The sequence below is a fragment of the Caloenas nicobarica genome, chromosome 5 (genome assembly GCF_036013445.1).
Source record: "Caloenas nicobarica isolate bCalNic1 chromosome 5, bCalNic1.hap1, whole genome shotgun sequence".
Classification (NCBI taxonomy): domain Eukaryota; kingdom Metazoa; phylum Chordata; class Aves; order Columbiformes; family Columbidae; genus Caloenas; species Caloenas nicobarica.
Window position 1 is genome coordinate 42,411,069 of NC_088249.1, and position 15,445 is coordinate 42,426,513.

Below are 15,445 nucleotides of genomic sequence, written 5' to 3' on the forward strand. Positions count from 1 at the left end.
ACTAGAGGTCCGGTTTGGACTGTCTGTGTTCATGTCATGGATGATCTAGCAAAGTGGACTTTAGTGCTGCTCCTTGGCTGGCTCCAGGACTGTTTTAGCATTGAGGAGATCATTTTGACAACCCACGTAAAGGAGGGCCTGGAGGTATTTGTTTACTCAGCCTAGGAGATGGTTTAAGACAAACTAATGGAGCATGCATAGTCGTTGCGATTGCCTAGAGGGCAGGGTAGCTCTGATCTCTCTTGTTCCTTGAATAACTTGTCTTGCTGAATGTGTGCATCATGTTGTCCCTTGTTAGGCACTGGCCAGCATGAGTCTGAATACTCAGCCCATTCTTAATCTAGAGAAGTTCCACGAGGGGCAGGAGGTGCCACTGCTGCTGGGAAGACCACAGAGTGATTTGCAATCTACTCCCTCCACAGAATTCAACCCTCTGATCTATGGAAACGATGTGGACTCTGTGGATGTGGCTACAAGGTGAGGCTGAACTGGAAGGTAGTGTTGAGTCTTCATAAAGTTTGCACTTGAAGGCAGCACAGGTTTTCTGTGTGTCCTGTGTTGGCAGCAGCATCTTCCAGGTTCTACTGCAGGTTCAACTTTACATCATGGGAACAAAGAGCAGAAATGACAGTGTTTATTTCAGATGTATTAACTGCATGAACATGTATGCATCTTGAGGGAGTAGTTTCTTTCTTGCGTTTTCCTGTAGGTCATATGCTTTACCTGGACTTGTCAGTCTGCTATTGTAACCTCAGCTTAAATCACAAGCCTTGAACTACAAAAAAGGCTGGAGACTTGGTTGTCATCTCAGCTAGTGGAGATGAGAATGGTGTTCCTCATTGGGTCGGTCTTGGTGTTGAGATGGTGGATTAAAACAAAGTGATTTCTTGAGTTTTGATCTTCTTTTTTTAAAGACAACTATTTTCTAAGAAGACTTAGGTTTTTGTACTGGGTTACCATTCTTCAAAGGTTTGAAACATTGCATATGGCATACCTTTTAAGGACTATCTGTTTTCTGTTCTGTTGTGTTCTGTGTTTTTATCTGGTATATTGTCCTCTGTTTCTTTTTAGGGTTGCTATGGTGAGATTCTTCAACTCACCAAATGTTCTGCAAGGTTTCCAGATGCATACTCGCACTCTTCGTCTCTTCCCACGACCAGTGGTGGCCTTCCAGGCAAATTCTTTTCTTGCCTCTAGACCGAAGCAAACACCTTTTGCAGATAAGCTTTCCAGGACACAGGCAGTAGAATATTTTGGAGAATGGTCACTCAACCCTACTAACTATGCTTTCCAAAGAATTCATAACAGTAAGTTTTGGCCTTGCCTTTCCTGCACTTGGGTGTAATGCAAGAACTTAAAAAGCAGGGAGATTCTAGGGAAGGACTTAGTTTTACACCATATTATTCCTGCTGGGGAGGGAAATCCAGTTCAAGGAACATTTTTCTATTTTTATGTATGTCCTTATGTCTCTCTGTCAAGCTAACCCTGCTATTAGCCACTTGCTCCTCCAATTAATTTCACCTGCTGTCTTGTTTGCTTATGGAGAAGAAGTCTTGTAGGCTTCTTGGAGTTGAGACTATCCCTTCCTTTGTGCCAGACTTAGTAGGGGGTAGGCTGACTCTGAACAAAGCTTTTTACACCAATAAATGAGTTCAATTAACTCTGTCCTTGTTGTGTTGTGCAGACATGTTTGACCCAGCCCTGATTGGTGACAAACCAAAGTGGTACGCTCACCAGCTGCAGCCCATCCACTATCGTGTCTATGACAGCAATTCTCAGCTGGCTGAAGCGCTGAATGTCCCAGTAGAGAAAGAAACAGACTCTGATCCCACTGATGACAGGTTAGTGGGGAGCATAACCCCAGGCACATGATAGTGACTGCAGATTGCTGGGCCTCTCCTACTTCTCATTTGCAGCCTTTTCCTCTAGCCTGCCGGGCTGCTGTTTTATTTGTTCTGTCTGGGCAGAATACTGACACTGAAGTAAACTGTCTCACTGCTCTGTCATCACAGCAACCTCTTAATGCTTTGCTCATGTCTTCTCAAGCCTTCATTTAGTGTGATTTTCCATTTGAATTTTCCTGTTTTCTTTTGCTACCTATACTCCACTTGACATTTGCTATTTCCTCCCACCCTAATGCTTTTTTATTCCATACTGTTCTTTCTCTGGTTATTTCTGTTGCAGTACTACAAGTACTCCCACCCATCCTACCACTCTTTCAAACCTCTACTCAGTGCACATGGCTATGTGAAGCTTGTTGATACTCTCCACTGCCTGAGACCTCCTTGTGTATTCAGTAAAATGGCAGTAAACTTTTTTTGTTATAGTAGTTTTGGCCGCATTTCCCAGACTTTTGCATCTAGTTTTATTATCCTTCATTCTCTGCTAGCCTGTGAGATCTTTCAGGCTTGGACTTGCACATCTTTTACGTTCTACGCAGCACCAGTAGTCCTGACAGAGTGGGATTTATCATTAGTGGGAATGCTTTTACTTGTGATTTCCAGTTCCCTTGAAGTTGTCCTACACACTCACACTGAGAGTTAATACACTACTCCCTGCTCACTTATGCTTGACCTCATGAACTTCGCTGAGAGCCTTTAAATGTCTTCCCATACATCTATTGACATACCTCAAAGTTATTTCATTTCCTCTGACCTTTCATGAAGCTGACTTCTGGCTTTTGCCAGAAATTTGTTTGTAGAGTCTGTAATATCATGAGATTTTTAAGAGGCCCATAAAAACAGTGCTGATTTGCATCATTCAAACATCAAGCCCTGCTGTTGCTCGTATGCTGCCACTCATCTCTCTCTCTCACCTGTTGTGGCAGTGACAGTGTCGACTATGACGACTCAAGTTCCTCCTACTCCTCCCTCGGTGACTTTGTCAGTGAGATGATGAAATGTGACATTAATGGCGATACCCCAAGTAAGTAACTTTGAGCTGTACTTTCACAAGGTCCACATAGGTTCCTCTTCCCTACTCATCTGCACTGTGGGAAAAAAATATCTCCTCTAAGTCTCTGAATGAGAGTAAAGTATTGTTCCATTGCACTTTTGCTCTGAGGTGAAAGTGTCTCCCATGTTCCTTCTTCAATATCCAGGGGTAGGCTGAAAAAAGACATTTCTTCAGCTTATAAACAATGCCCTCCAAAGGACACTGTGAGGAGGAAGAACAGAAATAGGTGCTGCTGAACAAAACTGGCTCACTAGAGCTGGAAACAACCTGCTGCTGCCAGTAGATACTGTGCAATATGGGCAGCAGAGCACAAGCTTTCTCCTGCCTCCACATAATTGTTCTCAGTACTGGCTTTAATGAGTCACTCTGCCCTTGTGGGGACAGGAAAATGCCTTCTCTGTGGCTTATGTGGAGGCTGCAGCAATAACATCTCTTGTGAGAGTGGGAAACTCTCACTTTCTTCAATAAACTAAATGTAGGAATGCCAACACATGTCCTATGTCCCAAGGGCAAGAGGTAATAATCATAAGTTGCAACAAAAGAAAATTCTACTTGGACATAAGGAAAAGATCTTCATGGTTAGTGTAGTTAAAGAGGTTCGCAAGATCACAGTGGAATGTCAAGCCTTGGAGACTTCCAAACTCAGTGGGACAAGGCCCTGGAAAATTGCTTTAACTTTGAAGTTACCCCTACATGGAGCAGAGAGTTGGAATAAATGGCCTCCAAAAGCCCTTTACAACGTAAATTTTCAAGCAAGTTTGTTCTAATGAGCAGTCCTCATCTGCTGGGGGTCTTTAGTTAGATGGGCAAAAGGCAGAGGAAGGCAGTGTTCTTTAATGCAAAATGATGTGTTTGCAGATGTTGACCCCCTGACTCACGCAGCCCTTGGTGATGCTAGTGAAGTGGAATTTGATGATTTTCAAGAATATTCAGGGGATCTGGATGAACAGGCCATGGACAGTGAAAACTCCCAAGAGAACAACCAGCCTCGTTCAAGTTCCAGTACTACAGCCAGTAGCAGCCCCAGCACTGTCATCCATGGAGTGAATCATGTGTGTACTGAGATGAGTTCAGCCCCAGGATCAGCGTATTAGGATATAAAGAAGGGGAGAATGCATATAGTTCTTTCTGAGAAGGGTGAAAGCTAATAGGACTGTGAAACCATGCACAGATTAAATTGTATGCTCTTTCTGGACTCTCTGAGCAAAGTGGAGTTTATTGGTACCCTCTTATGGTGGGATAGAGCATTCTTGTACATAAAAGCTCCCATGCATTGAAAAATGCAGCATTAACAGAGACCAGTGGTCCAGGTTGTGACTGCAGGAATTGCTTTTACAGAGTCAGGAAAGACCTGATGTCGTAGAGGAACAGGGAGTGGGGTGGGGAAACTCATGAATCTAGGATTGTTTAGGAAGAATGGGAGTTGCTTGCATAACCACCAAACAGGGTAATGGAGGGTCATTCTCCTGAGCTAACACTTGCCAGTAGGATCTGTTTTACAGGGGTGAGTCCCTAGAACAGTGCACAAATCCTGTAGCGTATATAAAATCCTAGATTAGAGCCGCAGATAGTGGGGATGGGGTTGGGACTCAGTAACAAACAGCAAGGACCCTGCAGACTTCTCAGTTTGAAATAATTGTTCTTGTCCTGCCCTTCAGTTGTATGTAACGCAAGTTAGCGAACAGATCAATGATTTGACTGGTCCACAGGAGTCAGCAGATTCAACAGAAATGGAAGAGAAGTTGGTTGCTGGATTTTCAAATCTCCCTTCCTTGTCACTGCAACCAAGCTTTCCCAAGATAAGCTTGGATCGTCGTGAGAGTGACAGTGCAGCCGGCAGCATGAGCTCCTCAGAAGGGGTGGTGAGGAAGCGAGAGTATGACAACCCATACTTTGAGCCACAGTATGGCTTTCCTACGGAGGATGAAGATGATGAGCAGGAAGAGAGCTACACCCCAAGGTTTAACCAGAATCTCAACGGAAGCAGGTGAGTCCTCCTTGTCTCCTGCCCTTCTGAACAGCACTGTTGGGGTTTCCAGCTGCTTCCTGTACTTTAATGTTCCTTCGTTCAAATGTCTTTTGCACCTGAAATGCATTGCTAATCACTTTCATTTAATATTGCAATTCTGTAAAGCCTTCTGGTTTGAGTGAAAGCATTTGCTCAGCGCCTTCAGTTCCTCGCTTTTATATAAGCAGTAGGAACTAACAGAATTATCAGTTCTTCCTAGAAACATTCTGGTGGGGTGTTGGTTGGTTGGTTGTGGTTTTTTGTTTGTTTTGTTTGGTTGGTTTTTGTTTTGTTTGGGGTTTTTGTTTGTTTGTTTGTTTTCTCAAAGCTTTCTCTTTTGGGGGAAAGATAATGTAGTGATTGATGACATTGGCTTTTCTTGTTATTGCTGTCAAAGCAGAACCCATTCACCCCCAAATCCACCAATGCCCTTTTGCAGACAAGTTTTCAACATGCCCTGAAAAGTAGTAAAAGCCTGAATGCAAAGATAGTTCAATTATCTGGTTTTTTGGGTTTTTGTTTCTTTGTGTTTTTTCCTTTTTTTCCTCCTTTTCCTCCTAACTTTTCCACAAGGGTAAGGGTAGCATGGTGAAAACTGATGAGGAATGAGACCAGTATCAATCTTCCACAGTCATACAACGTGTTGATTTGGGGCGGGAAGGGGGAAAGCTAATAACAGTTGTACTTAATTTCTTTAAAGGTCTCAGAAGTTACTCCGTCCAAACAGTTTAAAACTGGCCAATGATTCTGATGCAGATTCAGATTCCAGGGCCAGCTCCCCGAACTCCACTGTGTCCAACAACAGCAGTGAAGGTTTTGGGGGCATCATGTCTTTTGCAAGTATGTACTAATGCATTCATTAAGCTGGTTTTACTTATTATATTAGAGTTTTCAGAGAGATGGAATAGAGCGATGGCCAGTCAAGAGAATGGTTTGATTGGCAAATAGCTACCAGCTGTCTAGAAGTCATACTTTCACAGCTGATAACTACTGCTTTATGTATTTTTCAGTAAGAAGGACTTCGGTTATGTGGCTAAGCCTTTGAGTTATAAGGCACTTTATGGCACAGATCAGAAGTTATTTCAGTTTCATTTAAACAGAAAAATGTGCAATTTCACGAGGTGATACAAAATAAATCTCACCAGTGGTATGCCTTCCATGCTACCACGTTGTGTGTTTAGGTGCTAAATTCAATTTCTTGACTGTGTTCACCTACTTTCAATTATATTTTAACAATAAAATCCATAGATGTGGAAAAGTAATCTAGAGCTTTTTAATGAGGGGAAGAAGATAGAGCCAGTTGAGTCTTGCGCTACACTGGTACATGAAGTTTGCAGCAGTGGGGAAAGCATATTGGATGTTTCTGGTAAAGTGATTTTTACTGAAATAAGGCTGCAAAAAAAAGAACCAAAGCAAATTTAAATAGTACACTGACATTTTATATAAACATCTTCAAGTGTTAATCAGCTCGTTGATTTACATGAGATGCTTTCAGGCTTTCTACAGGCTTAACCAGATGACAACGTGTTCTTGCGTTCTTAAGATCTGTCTGTACTAGGAAGAGCTTCTGTTTTCTCCTAATGAAGGGAAAGCTTCTCTTTTAAGACCACGCTTCTGTGACAGATTTACAGTTTTTCACAGGCACAGTGCACAATCCTCACTTCAGAATTACATTTTTTAGAGATCTTCCCTCATCCTGTTTTCTTTTGCGACCCCTACCATTCATTTGCTCTTAAAAAGAGGATCAAACTAGAAGACGCAGCTGACATGAGGTTACCTGTTTAAGTGGAGGACAGGTGGATATTGCTGTTACATTTAAGACTCAAAGATACAACAGCAATGATTGTAACATGAAAACTAAAAAATATTATTCTGTACAATTTTAAATAATCTGATTAGAGATATGGTTGCAATGTAAATGGGATGACATTATGCTTGTGAGACTTTTGGATAATAAAGAAGAGCTTCATCATTAAGCATCTGGAATAAGAAGGTGAATTACAGGAAGTTTAGGAAGTTTGGGTGTGTGCAGTGAACATTAGTCATTTGTTTTCTTCTTCTGTCATAGGCAGTTTGTACAGAAACCACAGCACAAGCTTCAGTCTGTCCAACTTAGCCCTACCAACCAAAGTTGGGAGAGACAAGAACACTCCCTTTCCCAGTCTGAAAGGTAACCGTTTTTCCTTTTGTCTTCTACAGCCTTTACAGTTCTTGTGACTTGAGAGTCTGAGGTCTTACCCCTAACAGGAATCCTGGGATTGATGCAATTTGGTAGTTTGGGTAGTACCTTCCTTAAGTATCAAGACAGTAAATGGTTTTGATATTTCTTGGTCAGACTTCTTCCCAACAACTGGGCTGTGTTGGGGTGGGAGACTGGCAAGTCTAGCCTGTGTTAATGGATACACTGTGAATGTTGGTTTTGTTTTGTACTTTGTTTTATTTTTAAGTACTTAGTGTAAAGAATGGGGACCAAGAGGTAGGTCCTACTTTTGTACCGCCACTGTCTTCATGATTAGCCTTTGGTAACTTGTTAGAGCAATGATGCTGCAATTGTAAGTGGGGATAATACCAGCCTCCCATGGAGAATGCAGTTTACATGGGTTTCAAAAGTGCTTATAGTCTTTTCAGTTCACTGAATAGAAAATTTCTGATCAAAATCAAATTATAACCATACTTCAGCTCAGTCAGAGTGAAGATTGATCCCTAACTTCTGTGCACAATCTTTCAATTGGAACATCTCCTGTTTGTCCGCAGTATCATTAGGTAACGTGTCTGAATGGGCACTAGAGAAATGACCCTGTTACTGTGAGGAGTTAGACAGCCTGGTCATCCTTATACCAGATGTAATAACAGAGGAGTGAGCACGTGCTGGTGTTTTAGTGTTGAGACCTTTTCAGTTGCTAAACTGGGGAAAGGTTTTATTTTACCTTTTGAGTTATTCTAGCTGATTAGAACTTACTGCTTTTAATATGTTGATTTTTTTCATTTATTTTTTCCTCCTCATCATTTTCATCGGTAAAGATTACTTTAATCTGGAAGTGGGAAGGGATGTGGATGAAGGTTGGTATAATGTTTTGCTGACCTTTGACCTTGTAGAAACAAAGGCCAAAAGCTGGTTTTTCTGTTTCTGCTTTGGACTTTGTTTTTGAGACAAGTAATCATTCCCTGTGTGTAAAATGAGGAGGAACAGGACTGGTATGGTGAAAACACTAGCAGAGATTCTGCACAGCTGTTTTTGACAACCTTTTACCAGTTGGTTACATTTTCATGTCCAGTTGTACTGGACAACAAACATGCTTCATGTCAGGGTTATTTCCATGGATAAACTTAATGACCGATTCCATGCATTGGAAGAAAACAGTGATGGGGTTTGCCATTCCACGTTCATGCTTTGCGCCTCATCTTCTGCACTTTGGTGTTCTTTTCTTGACCGTTGTAGGGTCTTTGATGTTACTATGCAGATATGAGGATGGGATTTTCGTGGAGTAGCTCAGTCTGTTTTATGCATGTGCAAGTGTGTGTATGTATGTTGGTGTTCACTTATGTGTGCATGCTGGCTCACTCGGATTCCCACTGGGCACTTCACTGGTTTTTAAATGTTTTTGTCTCCATTGTAGAGGTCTAAAATTGCTGCATTAACTTGTTCTTACCAAGTGTGTGTGGTACCCTGTGTTTCTAACTGTAATGGGAAATGATGCTGGGACTCCATCTCATTGCTGCTGTTTGACCACTTTCCATCTTCCTTTTTAATTTTTATTTCATGCACATCCATTGATATTTTTTCCTCAGTGATGCAGATATTTTTGATAGTGCCCTTGAAATATGATGTGTACAGTAATGTCCTTGAAGATGCAATACACTGATGAGTTCCACGATGCCAAATTTCAAGTCAAGCACTATCTCTGAGATTAATTACCCTGGCCCTTGATGTCTTGGGCTTTCAAGCATCCTTCCTGCTCTAAGCGTCATTTGGGTTTTGTTTTGAGGGAGGGCTGGGAAGAAGCTGGTAGTTGGATTCTTTTGATGCTGATGGTGGGGAGTGTAGATATTGTAGTATACTACTAATTGTATATTTTGTGTCCCAGTATTTGGGTTTAATACTATAATGGAGATTATTACTGAAGCTGGCCCAGTAAGCAATGAAGGTGGGTTCCCTACAGCATGAGCTGTGCATGATATAACAATTTCCAGCATTCCCTGTGCCTGCCTTTGGGCTACCTTTCTCACTGGGTAACCAGTACCACATGATCTATACTAGTCACCCCCAATGCATTATGCTTTTACATATAGTGACTAATTTGAAGATGGTTCTTGCTGTGGAACTGCATGCAGAGCAGCCAAAATTTTCCTGCCTTTCACCTACTGCTCCCATTACCATCTTCTCTTTTTCTCTCTGCATTACTCCCATTACTGTTTTCTGCCGATGTGTGATGCTAGAATATGATATACGCTGCTGCTTTTTTGGAGTTTCCATTTTGTTTGAAGTCTGTTACCTGTAATCCGAGTAGGTGTGTTAGCCAACCTTAGCATTGCTTGTTAGTGTCCTGGGATTGGACTGTTTTCCTCCCACCCCTTCCTCTCATCCTGCTTCCTCTCCTCTTTAGGAAACAGACGAGCCCTTGTGGATCAAAAGTCTTCGGTCATTAAGCACAGCCCAACAGTGAAGAGAGAGTCTCCATCGCCTCAGGGACGAACTAGCAATTCCAGGTAATATTTTTCATTACTTTTTGAGTATAAAGTGTTGTTAGAGTGGCCTCATACTTGGCCAATGTTTCGTCAAAAGTCTAGCTGTTGAATACTAAGTAGTACTTCTCTGTGGACCTAAGCTTGCACATATTATTGTCTGAGAAGATTCGGTATGGATGGTCTTACTGTTAAGAGCTCAGATAAATATTTTTTGTGCTCCAAAATATGTCGTCTTGCTGCCTGAGATCCAAAAAATTCTAGGTCCTTACTTTAACTCAATATTTATTCTTTGTAATGGAGTGTGTTCTGAACAAGGTAGTCTAGCCAGTCGAGTTTTAATGCACCATGCAGGGGATCAGCTCAGTCATATGAAGCAGTTCGATTCCATGAGTTCATGTGGAATGCTTTTCTCAGCCTTGGGAAGGGACTCAGAATGGTGCAAGTACACATTACCCGACCAGTGCCTGTGCTTTCTCCTCCCTTTCCTATGTAGCAGTCATGGGCAGGGTGGAATTTCCTTTGAGCTGCTGTGGTTGGGAGACAAGCAAGAACAATAACTGCAGTTTGGACTAGGGAATGCAGCAGGTTGTGCAGGATTTCCCTTCTTCTTACCGTTCCCTCCCCTGTGGCAAAACAAGCTGAAGCAGTGCACAGGGCAAGGCTGCTGCAGTAGTGCTGTTAGTAGTGCTGTGCTTCCACTTTCGAGGAAAGCCTGCAGGTCAGACAAGGCTGCTGTGGGACAAGGTTGTGGCATAGAGGATTCCTGTGGATTCTGAGGAGCGCTGTGAAGGTGAGAAGTAGAGTGGTAGCTAGAGGGACTAGAAGAAAATCTAATTACAGCTTATTATAGGAAAAGAAAATAAAATATTTGATACTATACCTACAGAACAGAGCTTGGGCTGTGTGCAGTTGTGTTAGCAGCAGGCTAGATTTGAGCTTCTTTCCTTTGGTAGGAAATGAATTTCTGCATGTGTCTTGGCCATATCTCTTTTCCCATGCAAGCCAAGGTAAGCAGAGGGCTAACTTTTGCCTGCTTCCTCTTAAATCCATCAGTGAGAACCAGCAGTTCCTGAAGGAGGTGGTACACAATGTTCTCGATGGGCAAGGTGTTGGCTGGCTGAACATGAAGAGAGTCCGACGTCTGCTGGAGAGTGAGCAGCTCCGTGTCTTTGTACTAAGCAAGCTGAATCGCACGATCCAGTCAGAAGAAGATGCTCGACAGGATGTCATACAGGATGTGGTCAGTGCTGAACTCAGCAGGGTCCTCACACCTGGTGTCTGCTGAGGGGCTATTTGTAGAAAGTTTTTGTTAAATTGCCTCCTAGGAGCTGATGTTACAGTAGTTTTGGAATTTATGTTCTTGAGTTACTTTCTCCCTTCTGGCATAGTGACACTGATGGGCTTTTTGTTGCAGGAGATCAGCCGCAAGGTTTATAAAGGTATGCTGGACTTGCTGAAGTGCACCGTGCTGAGCCTGGAGCAGTCATATGCAAATGCTGGTCTGGGAGGCATGGCCAGTGTTTTTGGCCTGCTAGAGATAGCACATACTCACTATTACAACAAAGGTAAGAAAAGTGTTTATGAGAATACAGTGTTTGTGAATCAGATAAGATCCTTATTGTGAAGGTAGCTGTTTTGTGGTTTCTGGTATTTCAGGGGTTTTACGACACTTTCAAAATAGGTGAGAACTGGACCGTTGTTACTGAAATCACTAAGTACTCTTGGAAAGTCTGACAATACTTCTGTATTTTTCAGATTTTTCTTAAAATCTCATTCTTAATGCAAAATAAGAAAATGCATGCATAAGGAAAAAGGGCAAAAGATGACAAAAAGCTACCTCTGCTTCATATCTGACTCAGGTGTAATCTCAAATGATGAAAAGCTATGTATTTTGTAGTAGCAGAGGAGTAACGTCTGCTAAGCACTTTATAGTTGGTGTTCTCGGTGGCTTTTCTTCAGAGGTGTTATGAGTTGGCTCAGATGCCCTGTGGGTTACAGGTGTTCATTTCCAGTTATGTTAGAATGATGCGGAAGGTGAGGAAGGCTGTGGTAGCATAGCAGTCATGACTGGTGGGAATAGACCGATCTTGGTAATTGTCAACCTTTTAGTCTGACATTGATCGTAAGCAGAATTATAGAGTGGCTGATGTAAAACTCAGTGGTGTTAGAGTGAAGTCTTGCTAATGTAATGCCAGATGCCATAATTTGATGGTAAATAGAGTTTACCCAGTAAATTAATTGTGGTCACAATAGACAAAATTTTACATAAACTTTTAAAGCCTTGATACATCTTTGAAGGACTTCTCTCACTATTGCATAACATCTTGATTTATAGTCACATTTTAGCTACTTAGTATGTTTTACCTGTTTTCAATGGGTTGATGCAAATATTTCTAGAAACGTTTTATAGAGAGTATTTTTTTTCCAAAGCTTTCTCTTTTGTTCAGTTTGCAAATGATGTATACTATTTGAACAGGACATGATGCATATAGGTTATTTGTCTAGAGGAAGCTGAGTCTTAGTAAAGCATGGTTGTGAATAACTTATTTTAATATGGCCAAACTAAGGACTTATGTTTAGGAACACGGACAGTTTGCAATAATAGCAGCATTGGGAGCTATGTCCTAGGAAGCAGTGTCTCTGAAAATGGCAGCTATGTGTGAACTTCCCACTGTTTACTGTGTCTCTAAAAGCTGGAGAGGGGGGCACTGCATAAAGCTGGGAATATAGATCGGGATGTGGATATTGTATTGTCTACAGATATGTCACTAACAAGACCCAGAGCGGAGGTAGTGCTTCCAGTTCTGATCATCACATCTTGAAAAATTGAGGAGGTTTCTGAAATGACCTACAAAGAACTGGGGAAACACCTTTGCTCTGGAACATGGAGGTGTTCAGGCTGTTGAATGTTTGGTGTTGATTGTTTTCAATTATTATCCAGATGGAAAGGTTTTGCTGATAGTGGAATCTTTAATCTACTGGACCCTTGAGGCCTGTATCTAGTGGAGTGCCTCAAGGATCAGTACTAGGGCCAGCATTGTTCAATATATTCATCAATGACTTGGATGAGGGAATTGAGTGTACTATCAGCAAGTTTGCTGATGACACCAAACTGGGAGGGATGGCTGACACGGCAGAGGGCTGTGCTGCCATCCAGCGAGACCTGGACAGGCTGGAGAGTTGGGAGGGGAAAAATTTAATGAAATATAACAAGGGCAAGTGTAGAGTCTTGCATCTGGGCAGGAACAACCCCAGGTTCCAGTATAAATTGGGGAACGACCTGTTAGAGAGCAGTGTAGGGGAAAGAGACCTGGGGGTCCTGGTGGACAGCAGGATGACCATGAGCCAGCACTGTGCCCTTGTGGCCAAGAAGGCCAACGGCATCCTGGGGTGGATTAGAAGGGGGGTGGTTAGTAGGTCGAGAGAGGTTCTCCTTCCCCTCTACTCTGCCCTGGTGAGACCTCATCTGGAATATTGTGTCCAGTTCTGGGCCCCTCAGTTCAAGAAGGACAGGGAACTGCTGGAGAGAGTCCAGCGCAGGGCTACAAAGATGATGAAGGGAGTGGAGCATCTCCCTTATGAGGAAAGGCTGAGGGAGCTGGGGCTCTTTAGCTTGGAGAAGAGGAGACTGAGGGGTGACCTCATTAATGTTTATAAATATGTAAAGGGAGGCATGGCCAGTGTTTTTGGCCTGCTAGAGATAGCACATACTCACTATTACAACAAAGGTAAGAAAAGTGTTTATGTCACGAGGATGGAGCCAGGCTCTTCTCTGTGACAACCAATGATAGGACAAGGGGCAATAGGTACAAACTGGAACACAGGAGGTTCCATTTAAATATGAGAAGAAACTTCTTCTCAGTGAGGGTGCCAGAGCACTGGAAAAGGCTGCCCAGGGAGGTTGTGGAGTCTCCTTCTCTGGAGACATTCAAAACCCGCCTGGACGCCTTCCTGTGTAACCTCATCTAGGTGTTCCTGCCCTGGCAGGGGGATTGGACTGGATGATCTTTCCAGGTCCCTTCCAATCCCTAACATTCTGTGATTCTGTGACAGAGATATGACAAGGTCTGCTGGTATGACAAATTTAGATATTAGGGTATGAAATTTTGACTATTAGCCTCATCAGCTATTGAAACAGTTTGTGCAGGTTTGCAGGAGGGTCTTTACAGAAAACCTAATTTTAATGATTCTGTTCTGAAAGTTTTGCTGTAATTCAAACTGTGGATTTTGGTACAGTGAAAAATCCAAACTGCCTCTGGGGACATACGGTTATAGGAAGTCTCGGAGAATGATGGAAGAGCTACAGCTGATTTTTTTTTTCTTAACTGAAGTTTCATTTAGTGTAACCCATCAAAGATAATTGTATTTGTCATCTTTTCATTGTGAGAGGGGCTTGCTTATATTCTAGAAATGATATTATTGGTAGTTTAGGCAGATTTGTTTAATTTTGCACAACTCAGCAAAGGAGATACTACAGTTACTGTGTCAAAGAAGATTTCTAGGTTTCAAACATACAGGAGGGAGATAATTTGAGTATCCTTAAAACAGCATTCTGGCTTTCTCCTCTACTGTTTCCACCAGCATGTCAGACTATCTGCAAACCATGGTGACCTATGGGAACAAATGTGGGAACTGTGTTTCAGTGCCAGGCTTAATTATTTAGGTGAGACCATCTGTCTCATCTTTCCCTTCCTGCTCTTATTTCCTTTTTCCTTATGGGTTTTTTCCTTTTCTTTTTTTTTTTTCTTTAAAGAACCAGAAAAAAGAAAACGAAGTCCAACGGATGGATCTATCACTCCAGTTGGCAAGGATCCTGCATCATCTCCAAGAGTGGAGCCAAAACCTGTGATGCAGCTGCCCGTACCTCAGCCGACGCCAAAGGCACCGAGCCCTGCAGGCAAAGGGCCAAGGGAGTTTGACACAAGGAGTCTAAAGGAAGAAAATTTTATTGCTTCCATTGGTGTGTATTGAGGTGCATGTGAAGTGCAGGAGGGATTTCTATTTTAGCATTGGGTTCTATTTGCATTCTCTCCATTTTGACACATGACATTGCTACTGTAACATGCTTCATTTACACTTCGGATCACAAGGAACAATCATATGTGTTTTCACTCTGCTCTTGGATTACATATCCAGGGCAGTTTTCTCCCAGAAGCTTTCTAAACTTAATTGTTTCTGAATTTCATTACACTTTAGCCAACTTTAGTTTTTGTTCTGTGGTTCATGTTTTCAAGCAACAGGAAATGGCAAAAGGGAAACAGGGCCAGCAGGATTTTGTAAAAGGGCAACTTTGGAAGGGACTACATGAAACAAAAGTTTTCTAATCATTGCTGACCACCCGTGGATTATCTAGATTGCATCCTGTCAGAAGTGGAACTCAGGATCTGCTGATGGTTAATAATAAAAACTGCCCAAAAGATTTTAGCAGTAGTGTTACAGTTTCAGTGAGCAGAACTGATGGATCTTCCTTCTATGCAATAGCAAATAGAATGCATGTCCTAAACAGCATCTGCTAGGCTGGTCACTGGAAATTTTCCCACTCTAATTTCTTAGCTGATATAGCTTTTCTCTACGTCTGTAAAAATGTTAGAGGTAGGCTTTAAACTGTTTTACCTAAAAAGGGATTTACAGTGGGAGGGGGGGCTGACGGGGGCATGAAAATAAAAATTTGGTTGGATCCAACCTGCTGTGGATTGTAAACAAGAGAAAAGTACCATCAGCATATGAGAGAAATTCTTTGTCAACTCTAAAAATATGTCATGTTAAATTTTAGCCGTTGCTTCTTTTCGCCTGTTT

General features: G+C 42.2%; 1 protein-coding gene across 1 annotated transcript in view; it reads left to right on the top strand.

The window, feature by feature from the left end:
* The window catches only part of MADD (MAP kinase activating death domain), a 75,748-nt gene that overhangs the window by 24,971 nt on the left and 35,332 nt on the right, over positions 1–15,445 (top strand). Inside the window, exons 9-21 of the mRNA XM_065635761.1 lie at positions 299–477; positions 1,072–1,307; positions 1,685–1,841; positions 2,828–2,925; positions 3,814–4,007; positions 4,614–4,942; positions 5,664–5,803; positions 7,032–7,133; positions 9,049–9,108; positions 9,568–9,670; positions 10,703–10,889; positions 11,064–11,214; positions 14,403–14,609. Of these exons, the coding sequence (XP_065491833.1) occupies positions 299–477; positions 1,072–1,307; positions 1,685–1,841; positions 2,828–2,925; positions 3,814–4,007; positions 4,614–4,942; positions 5,664–5,803; positions 7,032–7,133; positions 9,049–9,108; positions 9,568–9,670; positions 10,703–10,889; positions 11,064–11,214; positions 14,403–14,609 (2,143 nt within the window). The remainder of the gene's footprint in view (positions 1–298; positions 478–1,071; positions 1,308–1,684; positions 1,842–2,827; positions 2,926–3,813; positions 4,008–4,613; positions 4,943–5,663; positions 5,804–7,031; positions 7,134–9,048; positions 9,109–9,567; positions 9,671–10,702; positions 10,890–11,063; positions 11,215–14,402; positions 14,610–15,445) is intronic.